Source organism: Mytilus californianus, unplaced genomic scaffold, assembly GCF_021869535.1.
Source record: "Mytilus californianus isolate M0D057914Y unplaced genomic scaffold, xbMytCali1.0.p SCAF_3, whole genome shotgun sequence".
NCBI classification, from domain to species: Eukaryota; Metazoa; Mollusca; class Bivalvia; order Mytilida; family Mytilidae; genus Mytilus; species Mytilus californianus.
In genome coordinates this window covers 327,140-351,195 of record NW_026262679.1, presented here as the reverse complement: position 1 = coordinate 351,195, position 24,056 = coordinate 327,140, and the positions used below count along the sequence as shown (strand labels likewise).

At 31.4% G+C, this 24,056-nt stretch overlaps 1 protein-coding gene across 3 annotated transcripts in view; it reads left to right on the top strand.

Moving 5' to 3' along the window:
- LOC127733785 (C-myc promoter-binding protein-like) overlaps positions 1 to 22,569 on the top strand; it is a 68,794-nt gene extending 46,225 nt beyond the window's left edge. For 2 of the 3 annotated variants that reach the window (XM_052243100.1, XM_052243101.1), the window contains exons 25-38: positions 36 to 212; positions 704 to 850; positions 6,156 to 7,352; positions 8,014 to 8,091; positions 9,960 to 10,194; positions 10,626 to 10,677; positions 11,377 to 11,707; positions 13,022 to 13,250; positions 13,826 to 13,976; positions 15,244 to 15,327; positions 15,628 to 15,736; positions 18,628 to 18,685; positions 19,017 to 19,189; positions 20,002 to 22,569. In XM_052243100.1, the coding sequence (XP_052099060.1) occupies positions 36 to 212; positions 704 to 850; positions 6,156 to 7,352; positions 8,014 to 8,091; positions 9,960 to 10,194; positions 10,626 to 10,677; positions 11,377 to 11,707; positions 13,022 to 13,250; positions 13,826 to 13,976; positions 15,244 to 15,327; positions 15,628 to 15,736; positions 18,628 to 18,685; positions 19,017 to 19,189; positions 20,002 to 20,138 (3,158 nt within the window). In that variant the 3' untranslated portion in view covers positions 20,139 to 22,569. The remainder of the gene's footprint in view (positions 1 to 35; positions 213 to 703; positions 851 to 6,155; positions 7,353 to 8,013; positions 8,092 to 9,959; positions 10,195 to 10,625; positions 10,678 to 11,376; positions 11,708 to 13,021; positions 13,251 to 13,825; positions 13,977 to 15,243; positions 15,328 to 15,627; positions 15,737 to 18,627; positions 18,686 to 19,016; positions 19,190 to 20,001) is intronic. The other variant, XM_052243102.1, reaches the window with a different exon arrangement.
- The last annotated feature ends 1,487 nt before the right edge of the window (positions 22,570 to 24,056 follow it).

Below are 24,056 nucleotides of genomic sequence, written 5' to 3'. Positions count from 1 at the left end.
TAAAGTCTTATATTTGTATTTGATCTTGGTTTTAGGTGGAATATCAGACAGAGGATACAGCTCTATGACTCATGAGGAACTCAAAACCATAACTGAGGTAAACAACCAGGAGGAGATAACTCAACCTCCAGAAAAGGTCAAGAAAGAGGTTAAGGGATCATTGAGGTTCAACATACCAAAGAAACAGAAAAATAGCACCAACAATAACGATGGTTTGTGCATAATATATGTTAGGGCTATTCCATTAAAATGTATGTGGGAGGGTAGGAAGGGACTTTCAAAATATCCCTACAACCAAGAACCATTTTTTAAATAATTTTGCATAATGGTAATAGAGGCATACTGAAAAAAGACCCATGACCCACATTCAATAATTAAACTTCCCTTCCTACCCTCCCACGTACATTTTAATGGAATAGCCCTTAATTATTTTCTCCTATGATTTGCCATGTGAAATACATTATTTCTAAAATTTAAATAAAAATTTGTTTGTAGTAGCATCTACTTTCAAATTATGTGCCTTATTTTATTCATAAAGAGAAAGGATTACACATTGACCATTGTGTTTGTGTTCTTATACAATGTAAAATGTAATAGTTTACTGACTTTTCTATTTCATGATTTATTTTGTGTATGACAATTACATACACAAAAAAACATTTGATCCAATTTGGTATATATATGATTCATTGATCTTTTAAAGAAAGGGAAGAAGATGATGAAATGAAATTTCCAGCAGCTGATCACAACCCATCCGAAGAATTCCGACAAAGAATGGGAAGTATAGTAAGGAAATCTCTAGGAAGTGTTAGTAGTTCTGGTAGTAAAGAAACATTGATAGGCAGTACAGGTAATTAGTAATTCAGTGACACTATTCACTTCTTCAGAATGTTTTCAATAGTGACTATGAGTTATTTTGTTTGTCATACAGCAAAAAACATCATCAGCTGAATAATCATTTTTCAAAACAGCCTCATCGATTTTTTTATACGTCGGCAAAAATATTGGTATCACGTCATAGTCCGAAGACATTTGGTTTCCAGACAATAACTTAAGTAAATGTAAATAGAAATCTATGAAATTTAAACACAAGGTTAATAACCACAAAAGGAAGGTTGGGATTGATTTTTGGGGTTATAGTCATAACAGTTTAGGAATTAGGGGCCAAAAAGGGGCCCAAATAAGCATTTTTCTAGTTTCCAGACAATAACTTGTGGAACGGTGTATGGATCTCTCTGAAATTATACCACAAGTTTCCATACCACAACGGGATGGTTAGAATTGGCTTTTAGGGGTAATGGCTCAAACCGTTTAGGAATTAGGGGCAAAAAAAGGGGAAAACAAGGGTTTCCTGGTTAATGGACAATTAAAAAAAGTACAATGTTATGTTTGAATTACCTTCCTTACACTGCTTTTAAATTATGTATAAAAAAATGGTATTGTCTTGAGGTGATTAGCTGTAATTTATTTTTAACTGGATTTTCGAAGGAAATATCGGTTATTAAATTGGGGATGTACGGCGGGCGGACGGGCGGCTGCCAAACTGTCTCCACAATAACATGAACACGCTTTTAACAAATTATTTTCAAATTTAAATATGTTGTTTCCTGGGACTTAATGAAGATCTAGTTCAATTTTAAAGATTTTAGTATTTCTCCTTTTTGAGTTATCACCATTTTTAATATCCAAAATTGGTATTTTTAAATATTTTTCTCTCTTGTCATCATATTATGACTAAGGTAAAGCATATGGTAAAAGTCTTATCTCACAATTATAATTGGAGTGACAGATTTATTTGAAAAAATTTCTGTTTCCTGATAAGATCTGTAGGACTGTATATATAAAGTTTGAAATTTACTAGTAGGACTGTATAAATGAAGGTTGAAATTTACTGTTCATTATTAGACACTTTGAAGATAATTACAGATAAGTTTTATAGGTTTTTAAGAGATAGACATTTTGAAGTTAATTACATTACTAATAATTATATACCTAATGTTAGAGTACTTTGTTAAAAGGTTAAACCATAGTTCTGTTCAAGGGGAAATGACCTTTCAATTTACAAGCATGATTCATTAGATAATAATTTATTATTTATAAGTTAAAAAGTTAAAATTAAGATAAGATAAGTTGCAGATCTATATTAGTATGTTACAGATGAAAGAAAAAATATTGGGAACTATCAACTATATATATATATAAAGTTTGATTTTGATTTATACACTAAGTGATAAGATAACAGTCACATCTGGTAATTTTCAATGCAATCGCCCAATTATAATTGGAGTGACAGATTTATTAGAAAACTATTATTTATATTTGATTATAATTCAAAAATAAATATAGCATCATATCTCTTTACATCATATCTAATTTTAGAGTCTATGGTTAAATCATATTTAATTTTAGATTCACATGATTAGTTCATGGAAATAAAGTTTAAGTTATTTCCATTTAAACAGAAATGGTTTAACTAAGAAGTATTTCATCAAAAATTGAATTCTTGGGGTTCTCTGATATGCTGATTCTAGCAATGTACTTAGCATTTGGATATTGGACCATAATAGGTGAATGTTCAATTTCAAATTTTTCAGTTCTTTGACCACATTTATTTTGTGTCACAAACCCATGCTGTATTAAACATTCAATCACAATCCAAATTCAGAGCTTAAATGTTGTGTCCATACTTGCTCAACTGTTCAGGGTTTGACCTCTGCAGGAAAATCTGGTTTGCTGTCACTCTGACAGCCTCTTGTTAGAAGTTACTATTTAAAAATGCTGATTAAGGAATATTAATTTTTGCCATGATTATGTATGTCATTTTCTATTTTAAGACTTTTATGATGTATTTAAATGGGTAATTATGGTTGCAAACAAAATTCCATTGGAAATTTGAATTGAGATTATGACCATATCTTGAGGGAAAGAATTTTTTTTTGGAAAAAGGGGGGGGGGGGGGTATAAAAGAAATTGTGAGTCGATTTGCAACATTGCAACAGCATAGTGTATTGCACAAAAGGAAAAAAAAAGGGGGGTAAATTTGTTTTTGTTTTTTTTGTGGGGGGGGGGGGGGGGGGGTCAATGTGCAACAGCATAGTGTATTGCACAAAAGCAAAATTTGATTATAAATTATCAAAAGTTTATATACATGTAAGTACATCCCAAAATTAGTTTCCGTTCTCTAACTTGAGTTTGCCTCAACTAAATGTTATGAAACTTATACACAATGCTTATTACCACATAACACAGATCAAGTTTGAATTTGGGTGGTGTCACTTTTACCTTTCTAGATTTGTGCCCCTTTACAAGTGGAAAATTGCTGAATTTTATTGTTTCCGTTCTCTAAAGTTTGCCTCTATTATGAAACTTGTACATACAATGCTTATTACAACAATACTTAGATCAAGTTTGAATTTGTTTGGCATCCAAGGGTCTGGAAATTTTTGAGATGACTTAAAAGTTCGGGCACTTTTTTCAAACTGTCAAAATTAATCACACTAGATGCATAGCATCAACAGAACGTATTTACTTTTTCATCGCATTTACATCATTATTTTTCTTACCGTTTTTCTAAAAACGTTCAAGAACAGTTTATGGAATGCAACAGTTTAAAATTAAAATGATTTTAATGACTCAAAATGGTAAATTTCTCAGACATCGCTAACGTTTCGTTCGATTTTGAACAGAAATAAAAACCCGAAGTTTCACGACAATACTAAAGTACGAGTAATTCTGGATTCATTTCCGGGATTCTATCTGTTTCACAAAATTACAGGAAATCACCAGATTTTTAATTTTATTAAGTTTAAAAGTGTTTGAATATAACACTAATAGTTGCACTCGTTTAATTTAGCATGAAATAATTTTGCGTTTTATGATTTAGTGTCTCATCTCCTAATGAAAACAATTCACTCATGCATATTACTTGGTAAATAAAGCACATGTTTGACTCGTGAAAGAAATACTTTTTTCTTCTTAAATTAAGTCAAGTTTTTAGTCCCCTACTGACGAAGTTTAAGGGGACTTTAGGTTTGCACACTGTCCGTCTAACTGTCTGTCTGTCTGTCTGTCTGTCTGTCTGTCTGTCTGTCCATCCGTCAGTCCAGCAAATCAGTTTTCCATGCTTTTTTTCTTCGTGCTTGAAGATATTGATTTGATATTTGGTATATAGTTTAACCATGACAAGTTACAGATCAAGTTAAAATTTGGTTCAGTTCGGATGATTTTGCTTGGACTTAGAAAATTCACTCAAATAATCTGTTTTCCACACTTTTTTTATACGCCTGTTTACGGGACATATTATTGTATACCTCTGTCCGTCTGTCTTTCCCTCTGTCCGTCCGTTGTCAACATGTCATACTCAAATCTCTTTCACCAATTTGCATGAAACTTTGTTGAATTGTTTATATCTATTGACGTGAGCTCCCTTTTGTTTTTTATAAATTTTAGATTTCTGTTTCTGAGTTATTGGGTTTTATTCATTAAAAAAAGGGGGATTTTCCAGTTTTCGGACAATAACTCAAGAATGCTTTCACCAACTTGCAAGAAATTGTGGTGAATTGTTTATATCTATTGACATGAGCTCCCTTTCGATTTTTATATATTTTAGATTTTACGTTTCCGAGTTACAGGGTTTTATTCATAAAAAAAGGGGAATTTTCCAGTTTTTAGATAAAAAATCAAAAATGCTTTCAGCACTTCTTATGAAACTTTGGTGAATTGTTTATATCTATTGATGTAAGCTCCGTTTAGAATTTTATAAATTTTTCATTTATCATTTCTGAGTTATGGGGTTTTATTCATTAAAAAAGGGGGGATTTTCCAGTTTTCGGACAATAACTCAAAAATGCTGTCAGCAATTCTCATGAAACTTTGGTGAATTGTATATATCTATTGATGTAAGCTCCCTTTACATTTTCATAAATTTCTAATATGACAATGAGAATTAATTGAACTTTATTTGTTTATAGTCTGACAACAGATTTACTAAGTATTACGCAACAGCACAGTGTATTGCACAATAGCAAGAAATCTTTAATTGAATATAAATTCAATTCATATGACCAATATCAAGTTCTTTGACTATATTTATTCAGAAACCTATAATATGTCAAATATTTAATACAATCCAAATTCAGACCTGTATCAAGCTTGAATATTGTGTCCATTTTTGCCCCAACTGTTCAGGGTTGGACCTCTGCGGGCGTATCCAGCTGCGCTCAGCGAAGCAGTTTATTTGTTATGCTTGAACATGTTGAAGATATTGATTTGATATTTGTTATAAAGTTTACACCATGTTAAGTTAAAGATCAAGTTAGCATTTTGTTCAAGTACAATGGATTTGTAACCGGAAGGGGACTATGTATTGCCATGCAATACTCTCAGAATGCTTGTTAATTTTTAGATCAGAATTGACGATTGTCTTTGTTTAAAAGTAATTAAATAATGAAAAATGTTGTTATTGATGGAATTTCAATTTCTTTAATAATATTATATCTGAGCTTGTGATCACTGTAAGGTGTGAATTAAAAACACAGGTAAAAAATGGTTTGCGATCACGAGACAATATTTCCCGGAGGCATTAATATGGTTATTAGGAGGGCCCTCAGGATTATCATACTATACTGGTGTGGCAGTTTTATGACGGGGAAATCAAAAAGAATTTCTAAAAAAGAAAAAAACAAGTGCAAAATGGCGATTAAGAAACCCAATCTCAATATAATGACCGAAACTATTTCTGTAAAAAAATAATTTTGTCCTGAATCTCAATCTGCCGTTTAGGACTTGACTGACAAATATGACCGTTTCCGGACCCTTGGTGGTGTCACTATTACCGTTCTAAAGTTATGCCTTTATAAATGGAAAAATGGAAAAATTGCTGAATGTTTCGTTTCCATTCTCTAACCTTAGTTTCCCTCAACCAAATGTTATGAAATTTATACACAATGCTTATTACGATAAAACACAGATCAAGTTAATATTTGGGTATAGTCACTTTTTACAGTTCTCTAGTTTGTCCCTCTATAACATCATGTGCAAGTGGGGCATCATCTGTGTCCCATGGACACGTCACCATTTATTTTCTGAAGAATCTAGAAAGATGAAGCTTTTAAAAGCATTAACATGTGATTAAATTGAGGACATTTCTTTTACAGTGTCAACATCTTCCGCAGGACTTCTAATGGTCAGCAATCAACATCTAGAAAATGAAGATTCTCTTCATAGTTTGGATAGAAATTTGCATAATAGTTTGAATTTAGGAAAAAGCAATAATTCACGAAAAAGACACAAAAGTGCTGGTGATTATCACACAAAATCTAGGTCTACAAATGGTGCATTTACAAACTGGAGACCTCGTCATGTTAGTGGTGACGATAAGATGCAAGTCAGATTATGTGATTTGACTACAAAAGAAGATGATTTATTCATTGAGGAATCAGATAAATTGGACGGTTCTTTTAATGATGAAAGTACTAATGTTGATGACACTAAAGACAGTGGTGTGGTGTTAGATACTGACGTGTCAAATGACAGATTAAGTAGGCCAACATCCATTCCTATTGACACGCCTACGAAGGATTCTATGTCACTTGAAAGTCCAATTTCTAGAAATTCAATCGGCACTCCTGTAACTGAGAATGATCCATTAGGCTTTTTTGATGATTCAAGAACAAATGAAGAGAACACAACAAAGACTAATTCCAATGTTAATGGCAAATATTCACTATCAGGGTCTCAACAGAACTCTGTTTCTTGTACACTGTTTATTGAGAATGATGCAAATGAGAAAGATGAACCAATGTTTACTATAGGGCAGGACAAATCAGAGTGCAATAAAACTGAGAGTCGAGGAGAGCGAACATTTAGTTTAGGTTCTGTTCATAGTTTAGATTGTGACTCACAGCCATTATCACCATTAGAAAGAGTAGGAAAACGTTTGAAAGATGTAGGAAGAACAAATTCTTCTCCAGGTAGTCTAGATAAGGAAGACAAAAGTGGAAAATCTAATTTGTGGCCTGTAAAAGGATATCTTTCTTCCTTACACTCTCCATCAAAAAAATCTAACGATTCATTAGATGGGACACCAGAATTAGAAGGTCATTCTGAATCTAGGTTTAAACGATTAGGAAGCTTCCGTAAACATAAGGAGCGATTAAGTGGTGCATTCAAGTTTGGTGCAGGTGCTTTAGCTAATAAATTCAGCGAGTTAAAACAGACGATTACAACTCCAACTAAGCTTGGATCTAACTCTTCGATTGATGTAACGGACGAATCACGAGGTATTGATGTTCCAAAACGCCATAGTATGAAGGATATTGATGGTGGTGTAAAATCAGTACCAAATAGACAAGGTTAGTGTACTGATAAGTATATAGTGGTATCAATGCTTCCAATTCTATGTTCAATGCTTCAATTTCATGTTACAGATAGAACATAGAATTCAATAATCACTTTGTGGTTTTAACACAAAAATATATATAACTATTTCTATCCAGGATATTCCAAAAATGCCATAACTCCTGAAATAGTTTTTTGTGTTTTTTTGTTATTTTTTGTATCTGACTTTCTAAATATATTTATAACAGTTTGTTGTTTTCTAAAAGTTAAAACTATGAAAATAACCATTGAGGTCAATATGAGGCTAGGAATAATGAATGGTATTGTAAGCTGATGATTGCATTGTTATATCAGTACATCAAACCTTATATCAACCCCTACTGCATAGTTCTGATACTTGTTTTTATATCATAGAAATTCATAATTTTCTGATTTCTTTTGCTAAAACTACCAAAATATGTAAGTAAAAGACAAATAAAGTAAATACATAGTTTAACCATCAAGATACAAATAACTATTAGACCAAATTAACATGACTAAAGGGAAAGACTAATGTTAAAATCTCACATTTCGGAAGTATACTGAATGTTAACTCTAAGCATCAAAATCAATATACAATGTATGATATATATTCATTTCTTAACAATAAATGAAGGAATAAATTATTGTACCTAGTTCCAGAATTATTTGGTAGTTTGCCCACTTCCATGACTGCGTCATTCTTAGAACATTATACAGCCATGACAGATTTTGGTGAGATCAGTTCTGGTTTTGTTTAAATACATTTTGTAGTTTAACAGTTTTGTTTTTATAATCATGGTGATTGTGTGAAGAACATATGTAGTTTCATTTTCATTATATATGCTGTGATCACTCTCCCATGTTCATTTTTTATGTGAATTGAGTATTCCTGTTTGCAGTTTTGTGTGGTTTGAAAATCTGCAGTATGTAGTATCAACTTATAAAGTCTATATGATTCAAAGGTGCTAAGTTTCAAAGTTTTCTTATATTTTAAATGTTATGATAAAAAACTGTTTCTCCAGAAATTAGAATTCATACATTCTTGTTTGCTCTTTATCAGTTTTATCTTAGTTTTGCTTGACTTATTAGACACATGCATAGGCTCACCTTTTAAACATTGTGTTTTATAAATATATTGGTCGTATTTCTAACTAAATACCAAAATATTTAATTGTGATACTTGTTTTTAACATATTTATATATATATAAATATGAAAAAAAGAGATGCTGGGTATACATATAATTTAAAAAAAAAACACATATGCTACATTTCTGTGTATTTTAACTATATTTTACTGTGAAAAAAGTAACAGTTTTATGCTGTTTTTTTGGCTGTACTTGTAATTGTACATACTCATGCTCAAAAGTTAAGTGTGGAAAATTCTATGCTATAAAAAAAAAGATAGAACAGAAAAAGGCTGATATAATTTGAAAATGGTTTTATTTTTCACTTCCAAAAATAAAAAAATGTATTGAGTGATTATTCAGTGTAATTGGCAATGACGGCCAATGTAGAGTAACATGTATGTAGATACTAAATTGCTTCATAAATGTTCTGTTATAATTTTTATCAATTATTTCTAATCTTAACTTTTCTTTTTTAATACAATAACTAATAAAGGAGCATAACCATGATACAATATAGATTAAAGTAAATTTCATTAATATTAGACTCTATGTGTAAAAAGTACAGTTTTAAATTGATACTTGAGATTAAAGACTAATGTGATGAACAGTATCTGAATTCAGACACAAGATATATATAGATTCTACCACTGCATCGAGTGTGATACAATATTTATCCACTCTAGACAGTTTAATTTTCAAATTTAAAACGCGAGGCTCGCCGAGTGTTTTAAATATTTAAAATTTAACTGTAGAGAGTGGATAAATATCGTATTACACGAGATTTGGTGGTGGAATCTGTTTCTCTAATGATTTTCAAACAATTTGCAGGCAAACCTATTAAGTCTTTTCGAATGATCTGTAAAAAGATGTGTTCTTTCTATGTGACGTCATCTGGCATGGTCGCCTTTTTTCATGCCGTCACAATAGGAAATTCAGAGGAAAGCAAGTAAATTCAGCGTCATAATCGGATTTTAACCAATGAAGAACTGAGATCAAACAAACCACACGTTGATTAAATTTTTTTTATACAATGGGTGCACTTAGAATGTTTGTGCACTTTAAAATACAAAAAAAAATGGATTTCAATTACATTCGAAAGAATGAGTGAATAATATTTCCTGTACTTATGAAATATTGTATTTGAAAAGATCCAGCTATCTAAGGCAGATGTGATGGAGGCCAATACAATTTTATTAGCAACGCTTGAGCAGGGCTTTGAAAAAGGCATAAAAACAAAAAAGATAAAGTACCAAATTTCGAGGAAATATACATTATTGAAGTGTATTTAGGTCAAGGCATGTTATTGTTACATGTATTGAAACTTCGGAACTAAATATTCATTTTATATGCATTAATTTATAGAGTATGGTATAGTTATAATCCATGTTTGTAAATTTAAATACCCAAATAACAAGTTAGGTTAAAAGTACATTTCTTACTATACTTACTTTCAAATGGTGTTTTTCCTACAGCGACCTTGGGAAGTTTAGTTCCATCCTCATCCTTCATTGAACAATACATTCCACTTAAAGAATTTGGGGAACGACAGAGAAAAGCTAAATTTGTCAGCCTACAGAGTAAAATGAGTGATATTGCAATGGAAGTTGAAATCTGTAGCACTTGTAGATGTTCTAAATGTAAATTGTTACTTTATGATGAAGAAATAATGGCAGGCTGGTCAGCTGACGACTCCAATCTTAATACCACGTAAGTATGAATTGGTCAACTGATGACTCAAATCTAAATGCCACATACAGGTAAGTATAAGATGGTCAGCTGAGAAGTTTAAAATAAAGTAGGCATGATTTATTATACAGCTTGTGCACAACTACAAGTCTAAATTCCAAACCTCAGGGGTCGTATCAGGCTGCGTTCAGCGAAGCATTTTATTACAAATTAGTCCAGAAAAAATATTCATTGTTGAAGGCTGTACAGTGACCTATAGTTGTTAACTTCTACATCATTTGGTCTCTGGTGGAGAGTTGTCTCATTGGCAATCAATCACATCTGCTTATTATTATATCATATATGCAAAATGATATAAAATAATGCACCCTGTTTATACATTTATGTCCTATTACTCACTTTCTTGCTTTCCATGGGTATTGACATTAATTGTTGAATTATTTTTTTTACAGATGTATATTCTGTACTACCAAACTAGTACCTAATTTACAGATATATACAAAGGTAAGTCAAGTAGTCAGATCTTTTGTAAATTATTAACTTTATCAAAACTGTTTTGACTGCTATACAAGCACAATATTTCAGTTGTAAATTCTATTACAGCTAAAAATAAAACTTGTCTACAACTATGTTTGAGTGATTTGGATACAAAATATTGTATAAACAGAGGGAAATCTATATCAGAAATTATTAGTCCTTTTGTAGATTATCCTGTTAAAATATGCAAAAACCAAAGGGAAACTTTTATGAATATATATATATTATATAGATTTCACCACTGCAACAAGTGTGTTAGGATATTTCTCCACTCTTAATTCTTAAAGTGAGAGGCTTGCCGAACTTTTTAAATAATTAAAATTTAACTGTTGAGAGTGGAGAAATATCGTAATACACGCATTATAGTGGTGGAATCTGTTTCTCTAATGATTTTTATCCTTCCTTTTCAAAAATTTACAGAAAGTTGTGTTCTTTATATGTGACGTCGCCTTTTTTCATGACGTCACAATAGGTAATTCAGAAGAAACCAAGAAAATTTGACATTATTATGAGATTTCGACCAATAATTTGCAGAGAACAGATATTTCACTAGTGAGGAGAAATATTTTTCTCACACCGATCAAGAAATATGAAAATAGCGCAAAAATTAGAGAAATTTGTTTCTACAATTATATTTATGTTGTACATTATTGATTTGTATTATAGGACTGGAGAGGAAATAAACCGTCAGAGTTGGTAGATATTGAGGATGATAAGGATAGTGATGTTCGTTCTAGTCACAGTGGACAGGACCCATGGGTCCTACAAGATCAAAAAGACGGTGACCATCGGTCATCTTTATCTAGTCTAGATAACCCGAATGCCACATTTTTCTTCCCAGAGGAACAGTTAGAAGACGATGACAGTATGTCGCTCAGTCCTTCCCTTTCACCTTCCAAAGTTAGGAAATCCAATCATAACCAACTACAGGCTACCAAAGATAGTCACCTGGCAGAGGCAGCAGCTAGAAGTCCTAGCAGCCCTGACTCCTCCACTAGTATGTTTATCCTTCCACACAAGCTTGCTTTGCACCCTTTTATACACACAATTCCAAATTATTATTTTTCTGGATTATAGTTATTAGGGTACATGTTTATATATTGATATTTCTCTTAAGGGAGATAATTGGTGGTGGTGGTTGGGGGATGGGTCTAAATTATAAACGATTACTTTTGCCAAAATTTCGTTGTTATCGTGTTATTTAAAAAAAAAATAAAACGAAAAGAATGGGTCATCAGGTTTTTTTCAAGCTGAAAGTTCTGCAAAGTTGTCAGATTTTGTAAGGATATACATGGGAAAAAGCACCATTATGTGAAAAGAAAGAAAACTCAATGTTAGAATTTTTAAACAAAATATGAGAAAATAGATCTTACAATGTGCCCTTATAAATTAAAAATTTGAATTAAAGTTACTTGTCGTTTTCTTGTTACATAACAAAAATAAGTAAATTTACTGTAACATGGATCACCACAGTCTATTTAAAGGGGGTGCTCTTCCACCATTGATGTTTTAACACAACCCTTGGATTCTTGCACCATTCTTGATTTCCTCAGCATAAATAATATAATTTTGAGGTATAGTAACTTTTACTGTACGTTCCTTTATCATGTTTATAAACTAAATTATCTTAGTTATCTTCAATGATATAACAAATTTTGAAATTTTGAATCTATGAAAACCTTTTCTTTTTTTGGGGGGTAAAAATATGCTACAATAAGATAAAATCATCAACAAAATCTTCACTTAAATGAAAAATTAGAATAGTCTCACAAATCAATTCTAATTCTGCATCTAATTTGTTAATATCGGAAAAAATCTAGACCAATCATTTGCAGGAATTTCCAATCATAGATTAATCCAGCGCCTCTCCCATCTACCTTTATTATTTGGTTTTACATTCAATATAAATAGAAAATACTCACAAACTTTAATATTCACTTTAGCTATTTTCAAGGTAAGTCTTCAGGCATTAAAATTAGGCAAGCAAAATAAAGTAAATCTTTTTAATATTTAAAAGTGATAACACAGAACAGAACCTATGCCAGTTGTAAATTTTATTTCTTGAAAAGTTCTCTTACAATTAATGTGAATAAACATTGTCAGCTTTGGATTTAATTGTTTTTAACATTGACGTTAAATACAGATTCTAACTAAAGATAGTGAATTTTGAATATAAATGAAGACACTACTTATTAACTTATCAACAACAATTTATGTAATAAAATAAAAAAAAAAACATTAGTAAAATAAACTTTTACATTATAACTGTACTCAAATTTTGACATAAATATTATTGTCTTTCCTCCAAAAGGTTCAGTTAATTTAGAAGACATGGCACAGAAAGGGTTGAGACGTCGATGTGCCAGTGAATGTTTTACTAGTGCTACAGACAACATGGTGTATGGTTCGTCCTACGATTCTACTGACGACTTTCAGGCTAGATTTATGAGGTCTCCATTACGTATATCTATAGGTGAAGAAGAAGTGCTACCATCAGGTCCAGATCCTATTCCTGAAATGAAGAGGGATTTTATGGATAGGTACGATATTTCATTGATTATTATGTACTAAGGCTTTATTATAAACAATTTCAAAAAGTATTTAGAAACTACAAAATGTATTCCAGTTGAGAAATCGTACTTGATTTTAATTTGATGTGACTTTATTTGATATTACTATCTAAATAGCACAAATATTTTTGACACCTGTGCACTACTTATTGTTAATGTTCTTATGCATTTAATATTTTTATTCCATTAAAATACCTGAAGTTGGTAAGAAGGAATTTTATGCAATGAAAATGTGGTAAAATTGTCTTTCGTATTTTTTTTTTTGCTTTTTCAATGTGAATATGACATTGTAATTAGAAGTGTACTTGATTCCTGTTGTCAATTTAGTAAACCTCCCGAGTTGTATTTACTACTAATCAGAGATTGAAAAGAGTTTATACTTAAAAAAGCTATGGCAATACCAATCAGTTGATAGAATAATGTACAATGTTCACAATATGTAATATAGATTATCTGTTACAGGTGTACATCTAGTTTAGACCCTATAAGTGTACCCTACCTAAGGTAAAATGTTTACAGTATGTAATATAGATTGTTTGTTACAGGTGTACATCTAGTTTAGACCCTATCAGTGTACCATACCTTAGTCCTATTGTATTAAGAAAGGAATTGGAGAACATCCTGTCCAGTGAGGGTGATCTCTCTTTGACATCTGATAACTTTCTTGATGAACATCCAATCATATTCTGGAATCTAGTAAGTATCACACAGCCTTTAAAGTAAAAGTTAACTACTTCATTGTCTTTTTGTCTTGTCTGAAATGAATGTCTCAGAATATGAGACGTAGGGATGCTTATTCATGGGTTTTGGCTGCATATTTCAGAAGATAAAAAAGCTGGATAATCCCAATCTTACAAAGATCTCATATGGTCTTAACTTTCTGTCTGGCTATGTCTGTTCTACTTTACCTGATTTTCATGGTTAAATGACTGCTTAAAGAATATAGAGTTATTTATCACAATTTTTTTCTGCTATGAGTAATAGGACAATTATGTATGATATACAACGATTGTAAGGTGTTTATATCTAACATCTGACCTTGACCTCATTTTCATGGTTCATTGGTCAACATTTAGTTTTTGTGATTATTTCTATTTCTCATATACTATAAGATATAGGTAAGCTATAGTAAGTGTATAGAATGATAATTGATTGTAAGCTATAGTAAGTGTATGGAATGATAATTGATTGTACGCTATAGTAAGTGTATGGAATGATAATTATTGTACGCTATAGTAAGTGTATAGAATGATAATTGATTGTACGCTATAGTAAGTGTATGGAATGATAATTGATTGTACCCTATAGTAAGTGTATGGAATGAGTGTATGGAATGATAATTGATTGTACGCTATAGTAAGTGTATGGAATGATAATTGATTGTAAACTATAGTAAGTGTATGGAATGATAATTGATTGTAAACTATAGTAAGTGTATAGAATGATAATTGATTGTACACTATAGTAAGTGTATAGAATGATAATTGATTGTACACTATAGTAAGTGTATAGAATGATAATTGATTGTACGCTATAGTAAGTGTATAGAATGATAATTGATACGCTATAGTAAGTGTATAGAATGATAATTGATTGTACGCTATAGTAAGTGTATGGAATGATAATTGATTGTACGCTATAGTAAGTGTATGGAATGATAATTGATTGTAAACTATAGTAAGTGTATGGAATGATAATTGATTGTAAACTATAGTAAGTGTATGGAATGATAATGGATTGTACACTATAGTAAGTGTATGGAATGATAATTGATTGTAAACTATAGTAAGTGTATAGAATGATAATGGATTGTACACTATAGTAAGTGTATGGAATGATAATTGATTGTACACTATAGTAAGTGTATAGAATGATCATTGATTGTACGCTATAGTAAGTGTATAGAATGATAATTGATTGTAAGATGCACAATTTTCTCACACAAGTTTCATTTCTTCTCTAGGTTTGGTATTTTAAAAGAATAGAAGTTCCTAGTCATTTACCAGGATTTTTATTGACTGCAAAATCTATAAACAAATGTTCTAAGGTAAGATAAGATATTTTTTGTACATATCTATGCATCTATAATGTGGATTCATTGTCATTAAAATTAGTATTAAAATTATAGACTTTTTAAAGAAGAAAGCCATCTTTAACCAAGTGTATTAAAAAATTTTAAAGCTTAAATTATTCAGTCATCCTAACTTACTTGTTTTAAAAAAAAATGTCATTTGCTGTGGTGGTTTTATTTCAGAATTTAAAGTATACACTAGTCAACATGTTTTATTCAGACCTCTTGACTAACTTGTTTAACAGATTGACAGTTGCTATGGTGGTTTTATTTCAGAATTCAGAAGGAGTATACACTAGTCAACATGTTTTATTCAGACCTCAGTGGGATAATCTTAGGATACATGAAGAAGTTGGATTACCCATGTACAAAGCCTGGAATGAGGGTATGTAAAAGTGGAAAATTAGAAATCTTTATTTAGTGGAAATAACAATATCTTATGTGTTAATTCTAATGTAACACTGTTATAATGTTCATTTTGATTGGATAACATTACAAATTCAGGCTAGCAATTCCTTGATCATGGTCTGAAATTGTATACATATGTTAAGACGTCGATTAAAGGATTTTAAAAACCCAGTTTTTATACGACCGCAAAAAAAATTTGCGCCTGTATATTGGTATGACGTTGGCGGTGTCGTCGTTGTCAGAAGACACATTGGTTTTCACACTCTAACTTTAGTTTAAGTGAATGGATCTCTATGAAATTTTACCATAAGGTTCAATACCACAAAAGGAAGGTTGGGATTGATTTTGGGGGTTATAGTACCAACAGTTAAGGAATTAGGGGCCAAAAATGGGCCAAAAATAAGCATTTTTGTAACTTCCAGACATAACTTGTGTGTTAGTGTATGGATCTCTCTGACATTGTACCACAAGGTTCCATATCACAAAGGGAATGCTGGGATTGATTTTGGGGGTAATTGCCTCAAAATTTTAGGAATAAGGGGCCAAAAAAGGGGCAAAAAACAAGCATTTTTCTAGTTTCATGACAATAACTTGTGTGTAAGTGTATGGATCTTTCTGAAATTGTACTAAAAGGTTCCATATCACAAAGGGAAAGCTGGAATTGAGTTTGGGGGTAATTGCCCTAAACGTTTAGGAATAAGGGGCCAAAAATAAGCATTTTTCTAGTTTCAGGACAATAACTTGTGTGTAAGTGTATGGATCTTTATGAAATTGTACAACAAGGTTCCATATAACAAAGGGAAAGCTGGGTTTGAGTTTGGGGGTAATTGCCCTAAACGTTTAGGAATAAGGGGCCAAAAAACAAGCATTTTTCTAGTTTCCAGACAATAACTTGTGTTCAAGTGTATGGATCTCTCTGAAATTGTACTGCAAGGTACCATACCACAAAGGGAAGGCTGTTATTGAGTTTGGGGGTGATGAATCATAAGGGGGTTCAAAAAATTGGGGGGGGTGGTGGGATTTTTTTTCCTTTTTTTCCTTTTTTTTTCTTTAAAATTTTCCATTTGAAATTGGTTATTTCTGATTTATATATAAAAGCAAATAATAATGATATGGTTTGAATAGGTAAGTTAAATTTTTTTAAGTTCTTAGACCACATTCATTCTGTGTCAGAAACCTATGCTGTGTCAAATATTTAATCACAATCCAAATTCAGAGCTGTATCAAGCTTGAATGTTGTGTCCATACTTGCCCCAACTGTTCAGGGTTCGACCTCTGCGGTCATATCAAGCTGCGCCCAGTGGAGCATTTTATTCCAAATGCATAAGCATTGAGATAGCAGTATTGGATTTTAATATTTGCTAGCGTCTGTTTTTGTCTCGCCATAAGTATTACTATCCGGCGGCGGCATAAACTATTTATATAAAGCTTTATATTTCAGAAGGTAGAAGACCTGGGTGGTTCGTGCCATGTATGCAGATACCTTATGTTATGAAGTTTCTCACTGTCATATGCCCATTGTCCTTGACCTCATTTTCATGGTTCAGTGACTGCTTGAAAAAAAATTACAGTTTTTTTGTCATGTGAATTTCTCACTTATTATGAGTAATAGGATAACTATATTTGCTATATGGGTTCTTTGCAACATCTACATGTCCGTCAGACAGGGTTAACCTGACCTCGACCTTAATTGATGGATCAGTGATCAAGGTTAAAGTTACATGATTAGGTCCGTTTCTCAGATACTACAAGCAGCAGGTCAACTATATGTGGTGTATGGAATTATTGTTAGGGGTACATGTCAGACTGGCAGGTTTCAACTGACCTTGACCTCATTTTCATGGTTCTTTGCTTATTGTTAATTTTTTGTGTTTTGGTTTGTTTTTTCAAGTACTGTAAGTAACAGTTGACCTATATTTGGTGTATGGAATGATTGTAAGGTGTACATGTCTGTCTAGCTGGTGTCATCTGACCTTGACCTCATTTTCATGGTTCATTGGTCAATGTTAAGTTTTTGTGTTTTGGCCTGTTTTTCAAATACTAATATCAGTAGGTCAACTATAATTGGTGTATGGAATGATTGTAAGGTGTACATGTATGTCTAGCCAGTATCATCTGACCTTGACCTCATTTCCATGGTTCATTGGTTAACATATAAGTTTTTGTGTTTTGGTCTGTTTTTCAATTACCATAAGCAATGGGTCAACTATATTTGGTGTATGGAATAATTGTAAGGTGTACATGTCTGTGTGACAGTTTTTATCTGACCTTGACCTCATTTTCATGGATCTTTAAAAATGTTAAGTTTGTGTGATACTTGTAGTAAAACCTTTATCTTTAAGACTTTCAACATAAAATCAATGGTCAGTAAAACAGGCCAGACATTTCAGCGAGTGCACTCTTGTCGATTTTATGGTCACATATTTTTATTTACCCCCTTGATGTGTCATCAGTAAGGTCAATTTTCAATCATCATATCAGTGGATGCTTTCAAATCTTCAAATAGAATACTGTTTTGTCCTAATAAAGTAACATGGGGAGAAAATTAGGGAGTTAATAATTTTTGTTTTTTTAGTGCTTTTCAGGAGATAAATGTAAAAAAGGATGTTAATTTATTCCACTATGCTTATAATTTTAGTTAATACGATCTTATTAGTATAGAAACAATCTCAACCCATTAAATAATATTTGAAGTGCTTTCTGATCTTTAAAAAAAAATCTAGAATACCTTGAAGATTTAATTTTGATTAAGAAAGATATAAGTATCAAGGAAACAACAATACAAGTTTCACAAAACAGGTCACAATTGGTCAGTGATTGACAAATATGCACCCACATATCAATTGAAATAAATATTTTTTTCTACAGGTTACAGCTCACATATTGTTGATGCATTGGTTACTGAAGCAAAACCATTTAACAGAGCGTAAGTTTTGCTGTTGATTAATTTGATGTTTATTAGTCTTAAGTGAAAAACTAGTTGCTTTTTCATGTCGGGAGGCAGTCTATTTAAGTTATATGTGGTTGGACAGGCGGGTTATAACAAGATTTTCTATTATGAAATGATTGATTTTATGTTTATTTGGTCAGGAGTTTTGTAATATGGTATTAAGGTTATGGAATATATGAATAATATGATTCATATTACCATTCTTATATTCTGGACAGCTCCACAAATGATTTCTTTAAAAAAATAACAGGATATATTACATCAGTAACTTTTACACTCTGTTCATTATTTTACCTTGTCTTTACAGAATTTTACACCAGATAATTACGAGTATACAATGCAATGATCTACTTAGTCCAATAAAGATGGTGATGAACTGTCGTAGACGACTCCGTATACAGAGAAGTCGACATAGAAGTATTTACAGAGATATTCTATTCTTAGCTTTAGTGGCATGTGGTCGGGAAAATATTGACTGTGGTTAGTACACAATTTTTAGGAAATTCTTTTTTCGAATGAAAATGAGTTGGCAAGAGTAAGTGTATGATTCATGAAAGTTTTGATGAAAGAAAGTAGGACAATATTGATTGTCTGGTCCAAAACATATTAAATGTTGAATTATCTCATCTGAACAAAGTAGTGGATGAGATATGGGTACACTTTTGTCAGTTGGTAAATCCCTTTAACATCTAATGTTGTTTTGAAATATGTTACTTTGTGTATTGGTATCCCATGAGGAGAACATGAATATAATGGTCATGGTCCCATGATAACCTTACTGAAAAAAAAAATTGAAGACACTATTGAATTTAAAATTAAAAAGTCTCTTGCATCCTTTACCAGACATGTCACTCCCTAATTAAGAAAGGATAAATTCCTATTTTATATCAAGGTCATAGGTCAAGGATACCTGATATCCTTATGGAAAAACATCCAAAATATATTGTACTATGTATGTCAAGGGGATACTCTTCTCGCAGTGCCTTTGTCATCATAATGATATAATGTTTATAAAACAACAATCTTTCAACCATATTTCGGGTAAGACAGGCAATACTATACCAATGACCAGAGGTTCCTCTGTTCAACAGATTACCACTTGAGAGAAATTATCATTAAATGAGGACCATTGGTTTAACACTCCTTTAAATGTTCAGAACTGATTGTTGTTCAAAATGCTATTAGTTCATTATATCTTTGGATGTTTGAAGAATATTTATTGAACTTTCTGTCTTACATAGTTAAATAAAGTGAATTTATTTTATAATGTATTTATTATGTATTTAATTCAGATGCTTTTGACCGGGAATTCCGTACAGCATTCCTCAAACTGTCCCAAATGGAAATGAAAAGAACTCAAAGAGACGACAGACCAAGGAAAACTAAAGTCATATGGTGTCGAAAAGTATTTGGTGAACTAGAAGTTTGAGGAATAGAGGGATCTAAAACTGACAGACCAAGGAAAACTAAAGTCATATGGTGTCGAAAAGTATTTGGTGAACTAGAAGTTTGAAGAATAGAGGGATCTAAAACTGCAATCTATATATAATCCTGATTTCAAAATATACTGAATTAAATTATTGGAGTAATAATTTTTATCAGATACATGTAAATTTGACCATGGGATTTGAAACAATTTTGATTTATCTGATTATAGGCTTTCAATTTGTGTTTATATGTCTTCAATATGTTATGATCATGTGGAAAGATGTATATAACATGTAGTTAGACTCTGATAGATATAACAGGAAATATTACAAACTGGTAGCAATATATTTTATCTGTGATAAAACTTTTCCTGCTGTGGTTTATAGACTTGCCGTATTATTTGTTGTGAGATTCTGTGTTTGATTGTGGTGCTTTTTATTTTGGTGGTATGCTCTACATTATAAGTTTCAATCATGGCTTCAATGTAGATAACATTTATATCTGATCAGAGTGTCAAACCATGTGATGCTTTCCATAGGTAACAAGTGTAATATCATTTATTGATCTTGGCTATGACTATTCAGACTCTGTTTTAACATTTATTTATATATGCATTTCGTATTCATCCAGGTATTAACATTATGAGAATGTAAGTAATAGACCTGTAACAAAGGCTGAACTTTCTGTTGTTTTTAACAAGTAAACAAAAAGTCCGAGAAATATGCTGTAGTTTAATAGTTATAGTCCATTTCATAGTGGTACCAAGGCATCTAAAGTTACCAAAATTATTTGTAATTAAAATTTCTCTCTTTTTAAAAAATGAAATGAGTTATGAAGAAAAAGTGGTTTGATTATTCTAGAGAAACAACTTTTTTTCAATTTGACATATAAATATTAATAAAACAAATTTTACATTTGCCATAATAAGATTTAACCTGAATTGTTACAAGCCACAAGACTCAAAAACCATCTGTGCTTCACAGTAATAGAATGTAATGTAATCAATAATTGTATTTATGGTAATTATGGGTAAATTGTAAGGTTGTGTAAATACTGTAGAAACTATTGTAAAATCTGTCTATAGAATGTTGTACAGAATGAAATTCCAAACTTTTTAAACTTGTTATTGTTTTGTTTGACATTATGATTTTTGTTTTCATAATTTGCATTAGTTAAATTAGGACATTCATATGAAATATGTTTTTGTGTCTTTAGCATTATTCTATTAAATAGGATGTCTTCATTAGCTTACTGTTTGGCATGCCAGGTATTATGTAGATTACCTTGCTTTGGCTGTAGGTGTTCAGTATGTTAGGGGGTTGGGTTTGTCTTTTTCTCCCAAATAAAAATCTTTTTCTTTTTAGTGAAATGTAAAGACGTTATAATGTATACATTATTTATGTCCTTAATAAACAAAATTTGTTGGATATATAAACCTTGCCCTGTGTATCTTTGAACCTCCTAAACGCTACTCCTCATTAACATTGGGATGGATTTCAATGAAACTTGACTCGATTGTATTTTACATGACATAAAATAAATCTGTTCAGACTTTATGTAGGGGATATAATTTATTTGATTCATCATGTAATATTGACATAATTAATTCCACTGATCCTAAACTATCTGATATTTAAATTAAGTTCACACAAAGGTAGTACACCATATTTGATAGAAATACTACAATTTGGCTTGTTGTGGACATTACTCATATAAAACAAAACTTGTATCATGTTTTCAATTGTATTTCTGTAGCATCTTTCTTGGCAATTACCATATTTCAGTATGTCAATATCAGTCCATTCTATCATTTAGAAATTCTTGTACCATAATACTGTTGCATGTCAATGTTAAAAAGTGACTGTAAGTTATTGCTGACATTTTAATTTTATTACCTGACCTTCAAAATATAGAAACACTGGGATTTATCAAGAATTGGAAGAAATGTACTAAAATGAATTGAATAAATAAGACTGTTGAATGTTAAAAAAATTAGATACCAGTATGCAGAAAACAATATATTTATCCTAGTCATGATACAGAACAGTAAAAGGAAGCTAGTTATTTACCACTAAAACCAATGCATTATTGTTAACGTTTAAATACCTCAAAAGTCACAAAGTTTTAAAAGTATGATTATAAAATGTTTTCCTTTGCTGATTTTACTATGGGAAGGGGGGATACCTTTTTTCTTTTTCTTTTTCTTTTTCTATATAAAAAATACCTATATTTACATTTAGCTTAAGTATTATAAGCTTATAAAGCTATGTTATTGTTTTGGTTAAATGGGTTTTTCTGAATAGTAGCAGTATCCAATGAGGGAGGTAAATATTTCATTATTTATAGTTATTATAATAGTGTGGTCAGCTAGTGTTTACATTGTCATTCATTGTATGTCATTATTGCTCATCAAATAAATACTCTTGACGATATATATTCTTTTTAATTTGTGTGTATTTGTAGTATGATATAGTAATGTTTGTTATACCATGGAGGGGATATACAGTTTTACCCCCAATTGTCTGTTTGTCTGTCTGTCAGTCTGTCCATCCATCCGTCCAATGAAATTTCTGTCCATACATGCTCAAAATGTTGAGATCTACCTATGGACCATTGCCCTTAAATGTCAAATATTTCCCTTTTTTTATACGCCCATCAAAATTTTGACTGGACGTATTATGGTATACAAATGTCTGGCGTCCGTCTGTCCGGCATCCACATGTCGCACCGTAACTTGAGAACGACTTATCCAAATTTCATGAAACTTGACATAGTTGTTTCTTATGATGGTCAAACAATCTGTATACTTTTTGGTGAAAATAAGATTAAAACTTTTTGAGTTACAGGACTTTGCAACTAAAACAGGGGGGTGTTTTTTCACATGTCGCGCCGTATCTCAAAAACGATTTATGATTATTGCTTAAAACTTTACATACTTCTTAGTTATATTAATCTAAAGATCTGTATACTTTTTGGTGATGATTCCAAATTTTATTTTAGAGTTATTGAGTTTTTTGTAAAAAAAAAGGGGGGGGGGGGGTTTCACATGTCGCGCCGTATATCAGAAACAATTTATGATTGTTGCACAAAACTCCACACACAAGACGACGGGTGTATCATGCGCTCGTGGTGCAGCTGTTTCTTTCGCTTTAGCTGATCTTGAAAACTATAATAAATGGAGAGAAATTTTAAATGTCAAGAATGATCAACAAGACAAAATTTACAAATGAGTCAACAATGGCTTAAATCGTCAGTCATCTCCTAATTGGAGCTATGACTCTTTTACCCGTGTTTGCACTTTAGGTGAAAACAAAATTAGAGAGAAAATAAGATCTGGTAATACGTCAACACTAACAAAGTCCTTAGTGATTGCCCTGTAATGAAGATCTTAGCCCATTTTCTTTTTTGAAAACTATTATAGATAATGCGAAACTGTAAACTAGGCCTTGTAAGCTTTTGCCATCACTGCCTCCTTTCATAAACCTTCATAATAAATCTTCTATGAAACCACTCAATAAGATGTATCTAACCTGAACAATTTTAGAAAAATCTTGTCAACCTTTTTGGGAGTTTTGAAACATCCATTTTTCAGATTTCGTAGCTATTTGCTGTCATCTTGAAAACTATAGGAACAAGATGAAAATTGCTAAAGTGATCAATTTGACAAGTTCTATCTACTCTGAAAATTTTAGAAAATCTGACAACCAGTTTTTGAGTTGTTGCTGTAGAAATGTTGATTTTTACTGTTATGTTTTGGCCGTTATCTTTAAAAGTACAGGAGCTAGGTTAGAAGTGTAAACTGCAAAAATATTTAGCAACACAAAAAAATATCTAGTATGTGCAATTAAAGGTCCTCATTAGCAAACTGGATCTTATTCACTAGTTGAGCTATAGAGGCTAAGGAGTCTCTTGTTTTCAT